Source organism: Hyposmocoma kahamanoa, unplaced genomic scaffold (genome assembly GCF_003589595.1).
Source record: "Hyposmocoma kahamanoa isolate Upper Pololo Valley unplaced genomic scaffold, ASM358959v1 93, whole genome shotgun sequence".
NCBI lineage: Eukaryota > Metazoa > Arthropoda > Insecta > Lepidoptera > Cosmopterigidae > Hyposmocoma > Hyposmocoma kahamanoa.
The window spans coordinates 6630831-6649024 of record NW_020654810.1 but is presented as its reverse complement, the minus strand read 5'-3'; the positions used below and the strand labels follow the sequence as shown (position 1 = coordinate 6649024).

The window sequence follows — 18194 nt, the reverse complement described above, 5'->3', positions numbered from 1 at the left end:
TTCCTATGTGTAACAATCGCGAAAACCTAAGAACTCGAAATGTTTATCTCGTTTAATCAGCAGTTTAGTTTTCAAATTAGATATGTTTGTATAATATTTTACATTACGCCACCGACTCATCGTTGAAGTGCAGAATACGAAAAAGGTGCAATGACTAGCAGCTCCATGGCTAGCCACCGAAAAGCAATTCCTCTTAACTTTTAGCAGAATGCCAAACGTACATACTCGTGCCATTCTGACATTCTGTCGACACACAATTGAGATGATTTAAAAGTACCAGCCTTGGGGCTGCAGTACGTGATGTTCGTCATCTGCATCGAGTATATAACCAGAAAATCATTACAGTGACAACTGCGCTTCGATTGGCCAGCCCGAATCCGAAACAATCGACGGGTGTCGTCAATTGTTTCACTTAAAATCGATCAGTTTAACTTGAGTTTTGCTATAATGCACAAAATTACATAATTACATATTTTTAATATTTAATTAGCCATGAAATGTGACTCCGTTTGTTTTGTAATTAGATGTTTTGCTGTTTTTCCCACACCACCGAATGGAACAGCCCATTGTTAGAGATATTATCTTTATTACAATAAATACAGATTATTTTAGGAATATACGTACACACAGGTCAGTTGTTGGCGCTGTACTATTTCAGCTTTCTAATTTGTGAATTCAGGATAAACGGAGTTTTATAACATCAAGTGACGCGGCGAACAGTGGTGCCTGATGGTAAGCTACACGCCTGTCCATAACAGTTGCAGTGCCAATCAGAGCTTTAAATTGCAAAGATCTGAGGGCACTACCACTGCGCCCGTTACCCTGAGATATAAGTTGACCAGTCCCATGTGCCTGTAATTCCACTAGATGATATTTCAGAGTTGATATTTAAATGTGATATAAGGCCCTTTTGCCTGATGAGTTGCCAGGGATACATGGCCCTTATTTCTTCTCTATTTCTGGTTATATACTTGATGGCCTTGTGGCACAACGTTAGACTTTGAACTGAATTTCGCTTAGCTTGCCGCTTCGGTACCGTCGTCGTCATTGACCCCGTCGTCAAACGCCGTGGTGCGAACCCACTAGCCTTGTTAAAATTATCTGTATAATGAATAAGATTTGGTAATTTGGTCATCAAAAACTTATCAGTATGAGCTATAGGTGACCTGATACGAAACATCTCATCGTACAGGCTACCCGCTGTAACGGTAATTGACTATCAAAACGCGCCCTTTCCGTAGTAACTTAGTTAACTCTCCGTGAAAGTAACGCGATGATGGAGAACGTAATAAGCTAATGGAGTGGGGGTCATTCTAGATGCGCTCTAGAACCACCGATCGGGCTTTCATTGAATTAGTCCACAGGGACGGACTGAACGTATGGTACTTACAGCGTTGTGTCATGATGACAATATATTAAGGTCGGTGCATCTTTATTATCAACCCACACGTACTGACTGATAAACGTGTCTGTATTGTATAGGGAATTTAGGGCATTACAGTTTAATGCCGTTTGGGGACTTCACATGCAGTTAATTTGAACTTCTCCAAAATGCAGGATTACCTACAATGTCTTTCTTAAACATTAAGTTTTTATACTTTTATTAATTTTAACGAGCATACGTTTCAGAGTATCAACCTCATTTTGATATCATTACTGCTTCTTTTTAATTGTAGCTTGTTTTACTCTCGCCTGTGAAACTCTGAAAAACTATTTATTAATTTATGTAAACTTGTAATTTCCTTGCTATTCAAGGTATCCTATAAAGATAAATTACTCTTTCCAAGCGCATTGCACCTTTGTAGCTTATGCTGTCATGGTATCACGAAGTTAGGCCTCTATTGACTCCAATTGCGTACCTGTGTTCTGTTCATGCATTGGAAATATGATATTTTAATACTATAGCCGATCCCTTTGTTCGGCCGTGTGATTGAATTTTGAAAAATTTGACGCTACTTTATCATGTCGTTCTTTACCGCCTGACTATCGAAGTTTTACTTCAGGCTCATGAACACATTGTGAATTTGAACATCACTTAAATCTCGAAACGCACTTTTAGCTCTCCTGTAATAATAAACTATAATCTTCGGCATGTACTAGGCAGAATTTCGATTTTCTGCCGAAGAACGTCCTTTTTTCGCAGTTCTGCCAATTATTGGTGGCTTTGAAAAAGTTCGTCCAGGGAAGTACTGCCACCTTACCTATTTCTGCCGCCACCTGTAAGGGTAAGGGTGCTGGTGAAGTTACAGGCACATGGAACTTGTCTACTTATGTCTCAGGGTGAGCTCTTTAAATCTTTGCGATTTTAAGCACTGAGTAGCACTGCAACTGTTATGGATAGGCATGTCTTACCACCAAGCGCACGACTTGTTCGTCCTTTGGTATTATAAAAAAAAATTGCGCAAATTTATATCTTTTTTCACAGCTGAATATTAAGACTGAATATTTTTGACTTAACATGGTGACCTCAATTATATTAGGTCACTGATCGAAATTGAAAAGTTCGCAGTAGGATCGTATAATTCCTTTGATCCGAGTTGGCTCGAACAAGCGTACGTCGCTTCGACGTGGCTACAGTGCCTATACGACGCTTTACTGTGGACAGTTGTCGCTAACTACTACGTAAATTACTTCACAATTTTATCTGGCAAATTATACAGCGCCTCTAGCGGTCACAAGAAGACATAACATTTTGTATACAAACTGACTGTGATCTATATCAATGTAATATATGTCCTCCAGGATTAGTTTCGACAACTACTGCTCAGCGCTTCTTCTACTCTCACACACACACACACACACACACACACACACACACACACAAACACGCATATAATAACTACCGCGTATATTTGTTATGCTTCTTTTATATATTTGTCTGCTCATACACAGGGCGCACTATAACTTTCCGGAACTGTCCACTTACATAAACAATATTTAAAAAGTAATTACAGCATTTGAAAATGGAATCCTTTGGCTGTAGAATAAAGTTTGTTTCATCTGACTGTCACTTTTTACATTGTGGCGTAATTTTAGAAATTGGTTGTCTACATCACCATGGATTTGACTCGTGAAAATATTCGTAGTATGATTTTCTACGACTTTAAGTGTTAATAGCTCAGCGGAGCTTCGCTCGGCTTCAAACTGCTTTTGGCGATGAAGCACCATGCAAGACGACTATTTACAGCTAGTTTGCAGAATTCAAAAGCGGTCGTGTGAATCTCAGTGACGAATTTCGTGATAGTCGCCCGTCCGCTACTGTGAACAACAAAAACATCGATACCGTGCGCCGTATGATCAAAACAAACAGGCATGGGACATATCATGAGATTCGGGCATCTTTAGGCATAGACATGAGTCAAATACAATCTATACTACACAAACATTTGAGTGTGAAAAAGCGGTGCTCTCGGTGGATTCTACACAATTTGACTGAGGTTCAAAAAACGGATCGCATCACTGGGTGCAATGCCATGCTTACCAGATTCAACGAAGGGGCTACACATTTGGTGTGGGACATAGTAACAGGTGACGAAACATGGATTTATAGTTACGATCCCAAAACAAAGCAGCAATCGAGCGTATGGGTCTTTCGAGATGAGCCGAAACCAACCAAAGTGGCGCGTGTGCAAAGCGGATGATTGCTTCTTCTTTTAATAAAACGAGACACGTAGCTACTGTTGCTTTGGAGAATCGTTGTGCCATGAATTGTGATTGGTAGACGATAATTTGTTTGCCGGAAGTTATTGACAACCGCCGTATCATCTTGCACCACGGAAATGCCAGTTCTCACACGGCCAGACAGACAAATGAATTTTTGAAGGTGAACAACGTTGACCTTATGAGCCATCCCGGGTCTATACCCGGGATGTTGGGATCGGGACTATCCCGACCTGGCACCTTGTGACTTTTATTTATTTCCAAAAATTAAAAACCAGTTATGCGGTCAACGATTTTCATTACCTGAAGAGGCTGCCCAAGAATATGAAAAATATGTTTCAGAGATTGTCATGGTAGAGTGGCATAAATGTTTTCAAAATTGGTTCATTCGTATGAAAAAGTGCACGCTAACGGAGAATATTTTGAGAAACAATAAATTCATTTCTGACCATTTATAATATTTTTTTCTTATTCATTCCGTAAACTTATAGTACGCCCCACGTACATATTTCCTCAGTACTCTTGCAGTCTACTACAGTAATACTATTAACATTACATCCTAATGGTTGGGTGCCTGGATACCTATATTACAAGCTTTGCTTAGTTTGAACTCCAGTCTCCCACAATGCAATTACTCTAAGCGTATGTAATAATACGTATCTCTACAGTAATGATCCTTTGTTTTGTATTGTGGAGATAAATAAAGAAATATTATTATTAATCCCATGATAGAAGCACAGATCTACCAATTGCGCTACCGATCGAGCCAGCGGATCTTTCAAATTTCTTTACGTTCTTGTTGCGGATCTTTGTACTGGATTTAAAAAGCGTTTTTACTGTAGAACCTGTGAGAATTTATGAAACAAGCACTCAAATCGTCAAAATCGGTTAGCATATAATATAAGAAATCGTGTATCATACAAAAAAAAGTTGAATTGCGACTCTCCTCCTTTTTTGGACTCGGTTAACAAATTAAATAATAATAATATTATGAAACGTACCAATAGGGCCTAAATCTCAAACTGTAATCGTGTGTAAGTATTTAGCATCAGTTAACTGTTTAAATGTTTCAAATATAGAAATATAGCCAGCACCAACAAACAAATCACTGTCAACGTTTAACCGCGAAACAATAAGCATCGGACAGAAGTACTGTTGCCGTTCTATGATTTAATGCTGTAGTCTGATAATACTCAATCGATTCTGCTATCCCCTGGGAACGGCGTTATATTACAACTGCCCGAATACCCTTAGCCATTGCGCGTCGGGACGGTATTGTAAATTCAATTCCGCTTTTTAAGCCGATTTCAAGTAATTGAGGACATTGGATCCGGGTGTATTGGTTTTATTCAATTGTAAAGGTATCGTTTGCTATAATTTAACTTTATGAGACGTCGAATTGTAAAATTTAATAAAAATGGCTACTATGTAAAGTCCTCAGGATGTGTGTCACCACTGCCCGGTCATGCAGATTTTGCTAGAAAACCTATGGGCAAAGTGCATAACGATCGATTAGTGAGTTTTGCTCAGGATCCGTGATGACCATTTCTGTAATTTCCTGCTTTTCATAACTCCACATTAAATGCGTCTCTGTCATGTTTATTTATTCATCAATTTCAAAAAAAGCAGGTCTTCTGTTTTCTCTGTTTGGTATAATAAAGCCGGTACAGAAATGTGATCATACGTTGCTGTGTCATCTAGAGCTTTAAATCGCAAAGATCTGAGGATTATTGCCCACTGCGCCCTTCACACTGAGACATAAGTTGACAAGTTCCATGTGAGTGTAATTTCACCAGTAACTTTACCCTTAAAAATCGGAATGCAGTAATGTGAGCATTACTGCTTGACGGTAGAAATAATTAAGGTAGTGAGTCCTTTTTTTATTATGATTTTTTTCAAATTGAAATTTTTTCCATCACCCATCACTAACGTATATGATAAGGTGTGGGTTTATTATACTAAGAGTACGAAGTGCTTCATGAAACATACAATTGACAAGACCCCATATTATAGAGCGAGAAGCGTCCCCATTATCCCTGCTAAGCGAATTCACTTCGACCGACTTAGAAAAACTCATAATCTCCCCCTACATGTTGAAGTTGGCCATCCTCCCCCTCGCCAACCTGTTGCAGCCGGCAATAAAATAAATCCCCTAAATCACCCCGTCTTTCCCGACGGATATTTCAAGATACTTTGGAGGAAGAGAAAAGCTTCTTAGAAATTTAATCATTTTTAAGTTTTTATGTAGCATCATTTTGAGTACCTGAAATCTTTTAAATAACGGCGGAGTTTTATAGAAAGGGCGTTAGCGAAATTAAAAAAAAAATTTAAGGTAGAATTTTTTAGGTTTACTGTTTTCATTTTTATAAATTTAATTTTAAATCTCAAAAGTTCGTGGAATTACATGTAAGTATTTGCCAAGTTTTACTGAAATCGGTTACCGGAAAGTGCCCAAAACCGGTTTCATCTTCTAGTTTACCACCCTTAGACGTAGAATACTTTCTTTAAATTTAAATGGGATCAATACTGAGGTATTTCCAACAAAAAGAATCATCAAAATCGGTTCACTAATATGTCGGAGTTATCGCGTAACATACATGCAAAAAAATGCTCGCACAACTATGAACACGTTGCTTGACACGTTATTGCTTATCAGTATCAATTTATTTGCAAGTTTATACCCTTCCTGTAGCATGTAGGTACTAAAAACAACCCTATACACACATATATTTACCATATACACAATTCTTACTTTACTAAACTACGCACCGCTGTTGTAACAGAGTTACCTCCTACGAAGAAAATTGTTCAAAGCAGTGGCAAGGAAGCGTCTCGTTTAACAATTGGGCCGTTCACTCATTAGTCATTGTCGCTTTACCAAGAACTCGGTTACATCTTTAGGAAGGACATAATGAATCACACGATCGCTTTTGATCTTAAAGCATTATGGAGTGGGCTATAGAGAAATTATGTAGCAGTAGAGCCCCTTGTGAAAGAGTTCGTCTAGGGAAGTACTGCCACCTTACCTATTTCTGCCGCCAATTCCGATTTTAAAGGGTAGAGGTGCTGGTGAAATTACAGGCACATGGGAGTTGTCAACTTATGGGTCAGTCCGTCAGGGTGACGCGCGCAGTGGCAGTTCCCCTTCGATCTTTGCGGTTTAAAGTTTTGAGTGGCAATGCACCTGTTATGAACAGGCGTGTCGCTTACCATTAGGTCCACACTTTGTGTAAATTTCAGCTGCACCCTTGCCCTTCAAAACCAGAACTCAGTAATATTCACATTATCCAATAAAAAGAGTTTTAGTAGTGTATAAAACACTTTAGATTTGTGGATTAGTGTCCGTAGGGTCTAGGATCTATTACGCGCAGATTTCTCGTTGTGATTTCAGTACGGTCGTCCTCCGCCTGTAGTACTCAAAAGTGTTTTTTTTCTATAAAATTTATCTAAATTAGTTATAAAAAAGGAAGCAACATTGATATGGTTTTTTTGTGATATCAAGCGACGCGCCAGTGATTTTTAAATTGCAAAGATCTGAGGGGCGTTGCCACTGTACCCGTCACTCTGAGACATAATTTGACAAGATCCAAGTGCGAATTTCAACAGCACCCTTTAAAACAGGAACTCAGTAATTCACATTGGCGACGGAAATAGATATGGTGGCAGTTCCTTCTCTGGACGAACTCTTTCACAAGGAGCTCTAATGTTACTAATATATATATAAATATGTACACGTATAATGCTATATTGTAATTAATTGTTAGAACAAAACATTGTCACAACAGTCAAAATGACTGTGTTATCGTAAAAAATAGATAGAAGATTATATAACATAATTAAACAATTCAAGTAAGCGTTCATAGAAAAAATGCACAAAAATAAAACAAGAATAATAAAAATATGTATTTTTTAAAGTGACAACGAAATAAGAGTCAAATTAGGCGAAGTTTCTTAAAGGCCGTAGCGAGAGTGCCTTAAAAGGGCAATTATAGGACAATTTGCGTCGCTCCGGGCCGATATGAAATTATTACTGCGAATTGCGAAGCGGCGACACGACGAAATGAAACTCTACGGGGGCAATCGAGTGAAACGCTATAGATTTATTGACTGAGAATTGAGCTCTGAGACTCTGAAAATAAATTTCTCATCTAGATTTTTATACTGGAATGCTTTAAATGGTAGTAGATGTTTAGTAGCAGTAGCTTCTTGTGAAAGAGTTTGAAATGTGAGCATTATTGCGTTTCGATTTAAAGGGTGACGGGCGCAGTGCCCTTTGTGGTGTTTTCGTGGAAAATATTTAAAAAAACGTTGTTTACTAGTTTGTGATTTTATTTGAAGTGAACACATGACAAACTAGTGAACAACGTTTTTCTAATTTTCTCCAATACGAAAGTTCGTGCCGATAACGTTTTGTGGTGTTTTCGTGGAGAAAATTGGGGTACACTGATGCCGACTGGGCTAATTGCGCCAGTGATCGTCGGTCATATACGAGGTACTGCTTCAAATTGGCAGATGGTCCAATATCGTGGGCATCACGGAAGCAACCCACAGTGGCGTTGTCTTCGACGGAAGCAGAGTACATGGCGTTCACTGATGCAGCTAAACAAGCTGTGTATCTACGTCGCTTTATCCAACTAGAGATCGGAAACCTCCTGATTATTTCTTTTACCATACGTTGGCTGAAGATAGTGAGCCACAAACGTATTGTGAAGCGATCAGAGTCAATGATACTGGTAAATGGAGATCAGCCATGCAAAATGAGTATGACTCGCTGATAAAGCTTAATACATGGAAGCTAGTCGACAGACCTAATAGAAAAATAATTCCATACAAATAGTTTATATAAGTTAAAGACAGACGCACATGGTAATGTCACAAGGTACAAAGCCAGACTAGTGATAAAAGGCTTTAACTAAGTGGAGGGTGTAGATTACCACGAGACTTTTTCTCCGGTGGTCAGGGATTCGTCGTTGCAAACTTTATTTGCCTTAGCCACTGAAATGGACCTTAAAATGCATCATTTAGATGTAGATACCGCATTTTTATATGGCGACTTGGACGTGGAGGTCTTCATGGATAAACCTCAAGGTTTCGTGGAGAAGATTGGAAAAACGTTGTTTACTACTTCGTGATTTTATTTGAAGTGAGCACATGACCAACTAGTATACAACGTTTTTGCAATTTTCTCCACGAAAACACCACATCTTTCACATGTTTACGATTTAAAACTCATAATTGCGCTGTAACTGCTATAGATAGGCGTGTCGCTTACCATCAGACGCACGACTTGTTCGTCCCGTCACTTGGTTCATAAAAAAAATTAGTCATAGGTAGGGAGTAACATAATTGTCCGGTTTACAACATAAGGCAATTAAAATTCGTTTTAGTTTAATAAATGGCTATATTTTGAAATTTAAAGTTTTCAGTTACAATCGTTCCTTATTTATTTATTTAAACTTAATTGCACACAAAACAGTACAAATGGAGACCTAATGACATTAGGCATTCTCTCTTTCATTTCTCTCATTCTCCTTATCATAACGTAAACGAAATTTTTAGCGAAATTGAATTAATAACATATCACACCCCTCATTGAAAAATGGCAAAAGTGGAGTTACGTTAAAAATGTTTATTGCTTTGCCATTAGATACACAAAAATATAATCTTCGTTCTCTCCAATTTTTGTAACTCTATCGACAATATCTGGAATCAGCGAAACAAGCCTATAAGTGGTTTTTTTATATGTTTATTTAGTTACTGTTTAGCAAAATTAGTACAATTGACCTTTAAAAAAACTAAGTGCCAATATCTCTTAAGTCACCAAAATACAAATGCGTTGTTTGCGACAAGGAAGGCAGTATTTCTATCTCGTTCGACTATGAGAAACTTTTTAGCGCTGTAATTGCATGTAACATTGGATGATGCCCTGCAGGAGCGTTTCTGGTGCCCTACTGCATCATGCTGGTGGTGGGCGGCATTCCGCTGTTCTACATGGAACTGGCGTTGGGCCAGTATCACCGCAAAGGCGCTATCACCTGCTGGGGCCGCCTCGTGCCACTTTTCAAAGGTAACACTGGAGTTTACGTACTACAGAGATTTGGATAAAATTAAATGAAGCAATAGATTTAACTGCCTCTGTAACCGATTCCCGGGCCGGGAGAAATTATTTATAAGGCCTATATTTATTTCTCTCGTGTGTAATTTGTGATTGTCTATGTGTGTCCTGGGCATCCGCGATGCATGGTTTCCCTAGTGCGGGGCCATAAGAGTGCGCAAGTGTGCGTTATTATAGATATGAGAACGGTACCAACAAGGAAGAAATTGAGCTACTGAGCATATATATTTCATACTAATGTCCGAAGTGTATGCTAAGATAGTAACTATCGCTTGACTGGTTTCATTTTATTAATTCAGAGTTTCATAGTCATAGCAAAAAACTTATCAGCTGAGAAAACTTTTAAACTAAAAATTTCCTCAATATTCATAAGCCAGACACAAAGCATGAGACGAGGGCCGTCCGCCCTCTTCACTTAACAACCATAATTGACACCATTTGCCGGCGCCCTCTAAGTGCTCCATACGACAAAGACCCCTAGATTTGTGGCCCCGGCTTATGTTCTGATTTCGTTCCGCGCGATTGTCACGTCCTTGCGCTGAGTGCCTCACTCCCGTACGATTTTTGAGAAGAAATAAAATTGGTAATGGAGCGGAAAGGTGCTGCGAAAGCTTCTGGAGAAAACGTATTTTTATATCAAAGAGCATTTTATTGGATTGACCGCACGTGGAATGCGCTGAAGACGCATAAACTTAAAAGGGGAGTTAAAATGATTATGAAATGCTATGGGACTTTGTGCCCAAGGTCAAATGGCACCCTTGGTTTAATAAAGCCACATCTGCAAAATGACGATTCTTCAGTTGAGAGGTTTAAAGATTGTATTAACGACATTTGTCGATGTCTTTTTTATGCTTAAATAGGAGAATTATAAAATTTCAAATTTACTTGTAATAGTTTATAGTATTTCGTATTATTTTTATAACTTTAATAACATGAAAGCACATACATATTAAACAACATCATATACGTTGTTCTGATTCCAAAGTAAGTAAGTAACTAAAGCACTGTGTAATGGAAATCGGAAACAACGACGATACCGCAAACACCCGGACCGGAGACAATAATACGGAGGTATTTTAAAAATACTAACAACTGCAAATGATGTTCGAGAGATAATCTAATTAATTACATGTTTAAATTTGTATTGAATTGTTATTCAATTATTTTTTGTGAAATTACTCCACTTTGTATATAATTATTAATGCAAAGATCGACCACTTAGAAAAAATTCCTTCGACTGGATTCCAACCGACGTCTTCTAGCAAACCGTGCTAGACGCTATACCTAATAAGCCACGGAACAAACCAGCGAACTTCACGAATTTTTCTATGTACTCGTTGTCGGATCTTTGTATTTGGTTTTCAACGACTCTTTGGCCGTAGCGCCATCTATGAGAAATCTATGAAAGTATTTTGTCAATTAAATATTTGTTATTTTTTAAACTCATGTGTTTGTATTTGCACTTTCAAAACTATTTTAATAGGCATTGGTTACGCCGTAGTCCTGATAGCATTCTATGTGGACTTTTACTACAACGTCATCATCGCGTGGGCTTTGCGGTTCTTCTTCGCCTCCTTCACCACCATGCTGCCATGGACCAACTGCGATAACGATTGGAACACTCCGTCTTGCAAACCTGTAAGTGCTACTTTGATAGATTTTATCGACCCATTACCGCCGACTTCGTGTAAGAGACTAAAAACAAATTTTATAGGAGAGAGTTTTTTCAATATTTCTACATATAAATGTGATGATATTAAATTGAATTTTAATATACCTATAAAATGAATGAAATGAATTCTGTAACCGACTGTACAACCGTTCATTTTTTTTTAAACAATGTTGTTAAGCCTTTTTTGGCGCTTACAATACTTTTCCTAACTCTATCTAAACATTTCTGAGGCTTACAGGCGGTTAAGGTAACACTTGTGATTAAAAATATGCAACAAGGTGGGGCACGTTTTGTACCACAAACAACAAAATTGTGATATGCCTACAATCTGGGTTGCGATAAAAAGTGAGGTCGCTTACTTTATGAATTTTTAATATTGATTATGTCGCTTACATTAAAATATAAAAAATAAAACAGTTCAGCTGATGAATGTAGATTATTGATTGTTTTTATTGCCTTTTTCTTAAAATTTCATATGAAAAGTAAATGCAGTTATGCCTTCGGTGCATAATTTCTGACATCGGTGTACTTTTTTTTTTATTTCGGCTGAATTCGGCGGATCAAATATGTCAAATTCTAATTCTTTATTGCGTATCATATATTGTACAAGCCAGCACATCAAGCTACACATCGCCGTATCTTGTTCCGTTGCACTGGAGGCGATTTTCAAACAAAAATGTATAGTCTGATGTGCCGTTGTCCGTACATTTGTAGTTGTTAAAATGTTTTTATAAACCAAACATGAACCCTGCAATCTTAAAAAAGAAATGTATTTATTTACACGTGAAATGGTATTAAATTAAAATTTAATTGAATTACAAAATAATTACCTACAATAAAATACATTATGAAATTGAAATTAAATTTAACTAATTAATAAATCTGTCTTACTCTATATAAATAATATCTAAAAATTAAAAATCATTAGTTATTATTTTACAATATTTTACAATTTCATTATTTAAATTACGTAAGTTTAATAATTCTTTTACAATAAATACTTTATTAAATATATCTGTACTATTTATTTTATATTTGTATTTATGCAATTAATTGGACATATTATTCTTATCTGCTAAATATTCATGCAGTGTATAGTAACATTTAGCTATTAATTATGTCAATAATTGTTACGAACGTTGTTGCCCAATTAACGGAATCTTATGTAAGTTTTAGTTCTTTTTCCTTATCGCGCAATGTTTCTCCTGACATTAAGAAAAAAAATCAACCACCGAAGGCAAAGAAATTAGACCCTGTGGGAGAAACAGCCACAAAATTACCTTTTGCTATAATTTCTATTTGATGTAAGTTTGGCTGGAATATCGACGGGTTCTTGTCCGTTGTAGTTTAAAATATCATTTGCAATAAAAAACGTTGGTTAGGTAAAAAGTCGCTTACGATAAGTCAGCGGTCATGACTCGTTACGTTAATGCATCATGGTTGAGTTTTATTATGGTTTTATTAGTAACACGGTGTAATTGTTGTTACATGTGCTGCAGTTTGAATTCAGTGCAGCTACAGCTGCAAATCGCTCGCGTATACGTAACGACTCACTTTTAAGCCCTGTTCAGACAACACCGTTTACATCTGCTGCCTCTGAATACTTCAAGTAAGTTGATCTATACCTAAATTATGAATATAGTTAGTTAAATCAATTTCTTGAAATAATTAATAGAATCAGGCGTTATTCAGCGGAAATCCATGTTAAAAAAGTATATTTTCTCCCTCGGCCAAGCTTCGAACAATCCGCAACTCCTGAGGATGCCAAGTAGAGAGGGAAAACACGGCACAACTGTAGAATGGAAGTGACCAAATTAAAAAAAGAATTTTATAAGTGGTTAGAATAGAATAGAATAGAATAGAAATCTTTTAGTACTACGCCACAACAAAAATATACACAGTAATAAAATGAAGATAAAAAAAAAGATGAAGCTACATTAAAACAAAAAATTGAAATAAAAATAACTGGAAAAAAAGGAATAAAAATAAAATCATACACAACAACAAAGCAAACATGAAATATTTAACACAATTAGATTAAGTGTCATGTGCGTGACTGTGGCGTATGTAACAGGATCCCACTCAGCTATTGTCACCACCGAGAAAAGGCTGTGACGCTGATTTTCAGTGGGCTCTAAAACCGATTGAGTACCGGACGTGTGTATCACACACGTCCTCACTGTTACACTAGGCGACTGACTTTTAGCAGCGATTTGCGATAGAGAAACGCGCCATCGCATCGCTACACTTGCGATTTCGATTTAGTCGCCTTTACCAAAAAGAATCGAATGTAAATACTAATTTAGTAATTACTAATTAAACATATTATATAGCTCGCTCTTAGGTTTTCGCGATTGTTAGACATAGGAAATGAAATTATTATTCCGGATTTAAATCGCGTATATTTGTTTTTTCAAACAAACCGACATTTCGGGCCCTTTACAGTAAACCGTGACCATGGGACCTGTAAAGGGACCGAAACGTCGGTTTCTTTGAAAAAACAAATATACGCCATTTAAATTTGGAAAAATAGTTTTATTTCCTAAATTACTAATTAAATTTTCGGTGTCTAAAAACAGGTCCTCTATACTATGATATGGAATGTAAAAAAATCGAACCTATTATTTCCTAATTTATAAAAAAAAATTGTAACTAATGGATTAGTATAGTATTGAGATTCACAATCGATATTTGATCAATAATCAAAAGTGAAGTGTAGTAATTAGTAACTAATTTATATCGATTATGTTTATAATCGAATAATTCGATTATTAATTTTTTTAGTAACTGTCGCCCATTGCTACGGTGAATTCACTTTATAAGTAGCACACAATTAATTATTGTTTTAATGTAGCCGCGCTATATTGGAACTGCATGGCAGTCAGGGTCTACATGACCTTGGCACCGTGAAATGGGACATGGCTGTCTGCCTGTTTGCTGTCTACGTCATCTGCTACTTCTCGCTTTGGAAAGGCATCAGTACATCCGGAAAGGTACACATATTCAATTGGCATAAATATTCGCAAACGAAATTCGTAATAGTGTCTACATCATCTTAATCATCAACCTATTTATAAGGCCCACTGCTGGACACTGGTCTTCTCTCAGGGTATTTAGGTCATAAATGATTATCACTAATGTCAGGTTTCTTACCGTGGTATGACTTCTTTTTATTTTCCCGATATTTCGGAACGGTTGCACGCTCCATGGTCACGGGTTAACTACGAAAGCCTTAAAATGTATTTAGGTCATAGTCCGCTACAAGTAAAAGTGCAGGTTTCGTCACGATCTTTTCCTTCAATGAAAAGCGTATGGCAAATTTAAAACAAAATTTCGCACCTAAATTCCGAGAAACTCAGAAAGGAGAGCCTGGATTCGGACCCTCGGCCTCTGCTTGAGAGACAGTGGATAAAACCATTAGGCTACAACGGCTTTTCACTGTCTACATAATCATAATATATTAAGTAATTATCGATAATCCATCTTGTTATTGTCTACCCTACTATAGAACTGAACAACAAATATTCCGCACCAATCAAGAACGTTCGTTATAATCAACGAAAAGAAACTAATAAAATTGGACCTAATATTTAAATAGGTATATTTCAGGAAATAATTGTCTTTCAGGTAGTTTGGTTCACTGCACTCTTTCCTTACGCGGTGTTATTAATCCTCCTTGTACGCGGCATCACTTTACCTGGGTCAGCTACTGGAATTCAATACTATCTCAGCCCTAACTTCGAGGCTATTACTCAACCACAGGTAAGCTGTTTGCTAAAGATCGTACAGAAAAATGTAGGTGTATATGTAGATGTAATATGATGCACTGGGTACAGCACTAATGTCTTCAATCACCGACTTTAGTATAAAGCAATGAAATAATCAATTATGACTACTTAGAATCTTTAAGCACGTATTTTAGTGGTACAATGATTGGCCCAAGGCCAAAACTGACCAGTTAGGTGTGCGGATTTCAAGTTTGACTATGACTGATTGCTACTTCTGTTCCAGAAAAAGAAACAGGTACAGACAGACCGCTAAAACGTATTCAAGTGTGTTAGAATAAGAAGAAGAGTTTTTCAATATAAAGTGATGGGACGAGCAATTCGTGAGCCTTTTGATGAGCCTATCCATAACAGTTGCAGTGCTTTCAGAGCTTTAAATCGCAAAGATTTGAGGGGCACCGCCATTACGTCGGTCACCTTGAGACTAAAGTTAACAAGTCCCATATGTGGTTACATTACTGCTTGGCGGCAGAAATAGGTAATGTGGCAGTACTTCCTTGGACGGACTCTTTCACGAGGAACTCTACTACTACTTACAGCCTAAAGATCTTGCCTAAGAAGAAAAAACAATGAAAGAAAATGAGCTGAAAATAAGTTTTTTTTAAAGGTGTGGGTGGATGCTGCTACTCAAGTCTTCTTCTCTTTGGGACCTGGTTTTGGAGTACTATTGGCATACGCTTCCTACAACAAGTATCATAACAACGTTTTCCAGTATGTGCAGTTTTTAAATATTATGTACAGTCGATGCTCTAAGATGCATGACCCCTTAGGGAGAACCTTCTTACGCATTCAACAGAAAAGCGTAGGAATTAAAGGCAAGGAATTCAAGCTTTTTGGTTGAAATGTGTATTTATGTAATGTAATTAAAGATCAAATTGGCTTAAAAAGCTTCTGAAAATGGCATTTTAATGATGCTATAATGAAGTCATACTAAAATGAATTTTAGGGCTCACAGTTTGTTTAATACTTTTATACACATTGAATCTATTCAGAACCAAACAGTCGGTTAGGGATCAGGTATCTTAGGGTATCAACTGTACCATCTCGTAAACTATGTATGAAAACATTTTGTTCATATTTCTTTTTTATTTCAGAGACGCTCTTTTAACTAGCGTGATCAACTCAGCAACTTCCTTCGTGGCCGGTTTTGTAATCTTCAGCGTTCTAGGTTATATGGCGCACGCATCAGGGCGGGAAGTCCAGGATGTAGCCACTGAGGGTCCAGGGCTCGTATTCATCGTATACCCAGCTGCCATTGCAACCATGCCAGGCTCTACATTTTGGGCGTTAATATTCTTTATGATGCTGTTGACCCTTGGTCTAGATAGTTCGGTGAGTGTACGGTTCAAGTGAATGTAAAGATCTTTATAAAATTAAACATTTTTTTATGATACTAAGTGCTGGGACGAACAAATCGTGCGCCTGGTCGTAAACGACACGCCTGTCCATAACAGTTGCAGTGCCACTCAGAGCTATAATCGCTCACGCGATACATGCAGCCGTAGACGCATACCACACCTAGAGGTGCCGGTGATGATTTTATACCGATTTATCGGATGTCGAAGTTATAACAGGTAAAAGAACTAATACTAATTGCTATTTCGGCAACTACTCTAGCCAACCATAAAGATTTTAATGCCTGGATCTGTCATTAAAAAAAAATAAACAACTTCAAAAATACGTCACGACAATCATGTGTGTTATTGCTTGGGCTGGTGATTTCGGTGTTTATTTATTGAAAACATACCGTAAGCAGCTTTTTTAAGTTTACCCTGAATATAATTATTTATAAATTATACTTTAAGGAGTAATTTCATGGTAAACGTTAGAATCACTCAAACGGAATATTATAATATTTACCCAAGTACACCAAAATTTTATTAGTGCGTTTTAAGTGCAGGATTTGCGGTGTATTACTGCATTTTATTTGAGATGTTTTTGTTGTAGTACGGAGGGTATTTATTTAGCAATGCAGAATAATAATTTTTATTTATAAGAACTTGTATTTAAAATAATAGCCGCCATTTTGCGGTAGGATGAGCGCATCGCGTGAGCGGTTAAATCGCAAAGATCTGAGGTGCACTTTCTCTGCGCCCATCACCTTGAGACATAAGTTGAAAAGCCCCATGTGCTTGTAATTTCACCAGCACCCTTACCCTTCAAAACAGACAGACTTCAGACAGATCGCTAAAACGAATTCAATAAGAAGAAAATCGAATAAGAAGACGAATTTTTTGTGATATAAAGTGAGAAACGAACAAGTCGTGAGCCTGGTGATAAGCGTCACGCCTATCTATAACAGTTGCAGTGCCGCTAAGAGTTTTAAAACGCAAAGATTTGAGGGGCACTGCCATTGCGCCCATCACCCTGAGACATAAAGTTGACAAGTTCCACCTGAGTTTCACCAGCAGCTACACCCTTCCAAACCGGAACACATTATTGGTTGGCGGCAGAAATAGGTAAGGTGGCAGTACTTCCCTGGACGAACTCTTTCACAAGGAGCTCTACTGCTGCTAAAACATAACGTACGTATACGTGCCGATGGCATATACTATAATGGTTGCCATCGTAGTGAAAGGTTCTACCAATCGGCGTAAGGTACTTGCTGATTGTTGCCCAGGGTGCGCCGTACAGAAAAGCAATGGTACCTACGTCATGCGGGGAGATTTCTTTCAGTCGTGCGCCTGATGGTAAGCTACACGTCTCCCCATAACAGTTGCGCTGGCACTCAGAGCTTGAAATCGCAAAGATCAGGTGAGGGGCACTGCCATTGCGCCCGTCACCCTGTTGCCTGTAATTTCACCAACACCCTTAACCCTTCAAAACCGAAACACAGTAATGCTGACATTACTGCTTGGCGGCAGAAATAGGTACGGTGGCAGTACTACTCTGGAACTCTTTCACTATGAGTTCTGCTGCTATAAGTTTACAAGTTCCAGTAGTTTCATTCAATCATAGTGTA

The 18194-nt window shown here is 37.6% G+C and overlaps 1 protein-coding gene across 3 annotated transcripts in view; it reads left to right on the top strand.

Annotated features, from left to right (window-relative positions):
• Positions 1-18194, top strand: part of LOC113237627 (sodium-dependent dopamine transporter) — a 69543-nt gene that overhangs the window by 47682 nt on the left and 3667 nt on the right. For 2 of the 3 annotated variants that reach the window (XM_026474233.1, XM_026474232.1), the window contains exons 3-9: positions 9593-9727; positions 11259-11413; positions 12938-13056; positions 14302-14440; positions 15075-15209; positions 15840-15943; positions 16327-16564. In XM_026474233.1, the coding sequence (XP_026330018.1) occupies positions 9593-9727; positions 11259-11413; positions 12938-13056; positions 14302-14440; positions 15075-15209; positions 15840-15943; positions 16327-16564 (1025 nt within the window). The remainder of the gene's footprint in view (positions 1-9592; positions 9728-11258; positions 11414-12937; positions 13057-14301; positions 14441-15074; positions 15210-15839; positions 15944-16326; positions 16565-18194) is intronic. The other variant, XM_026474234.1, reaches the window with a different exon arrangement.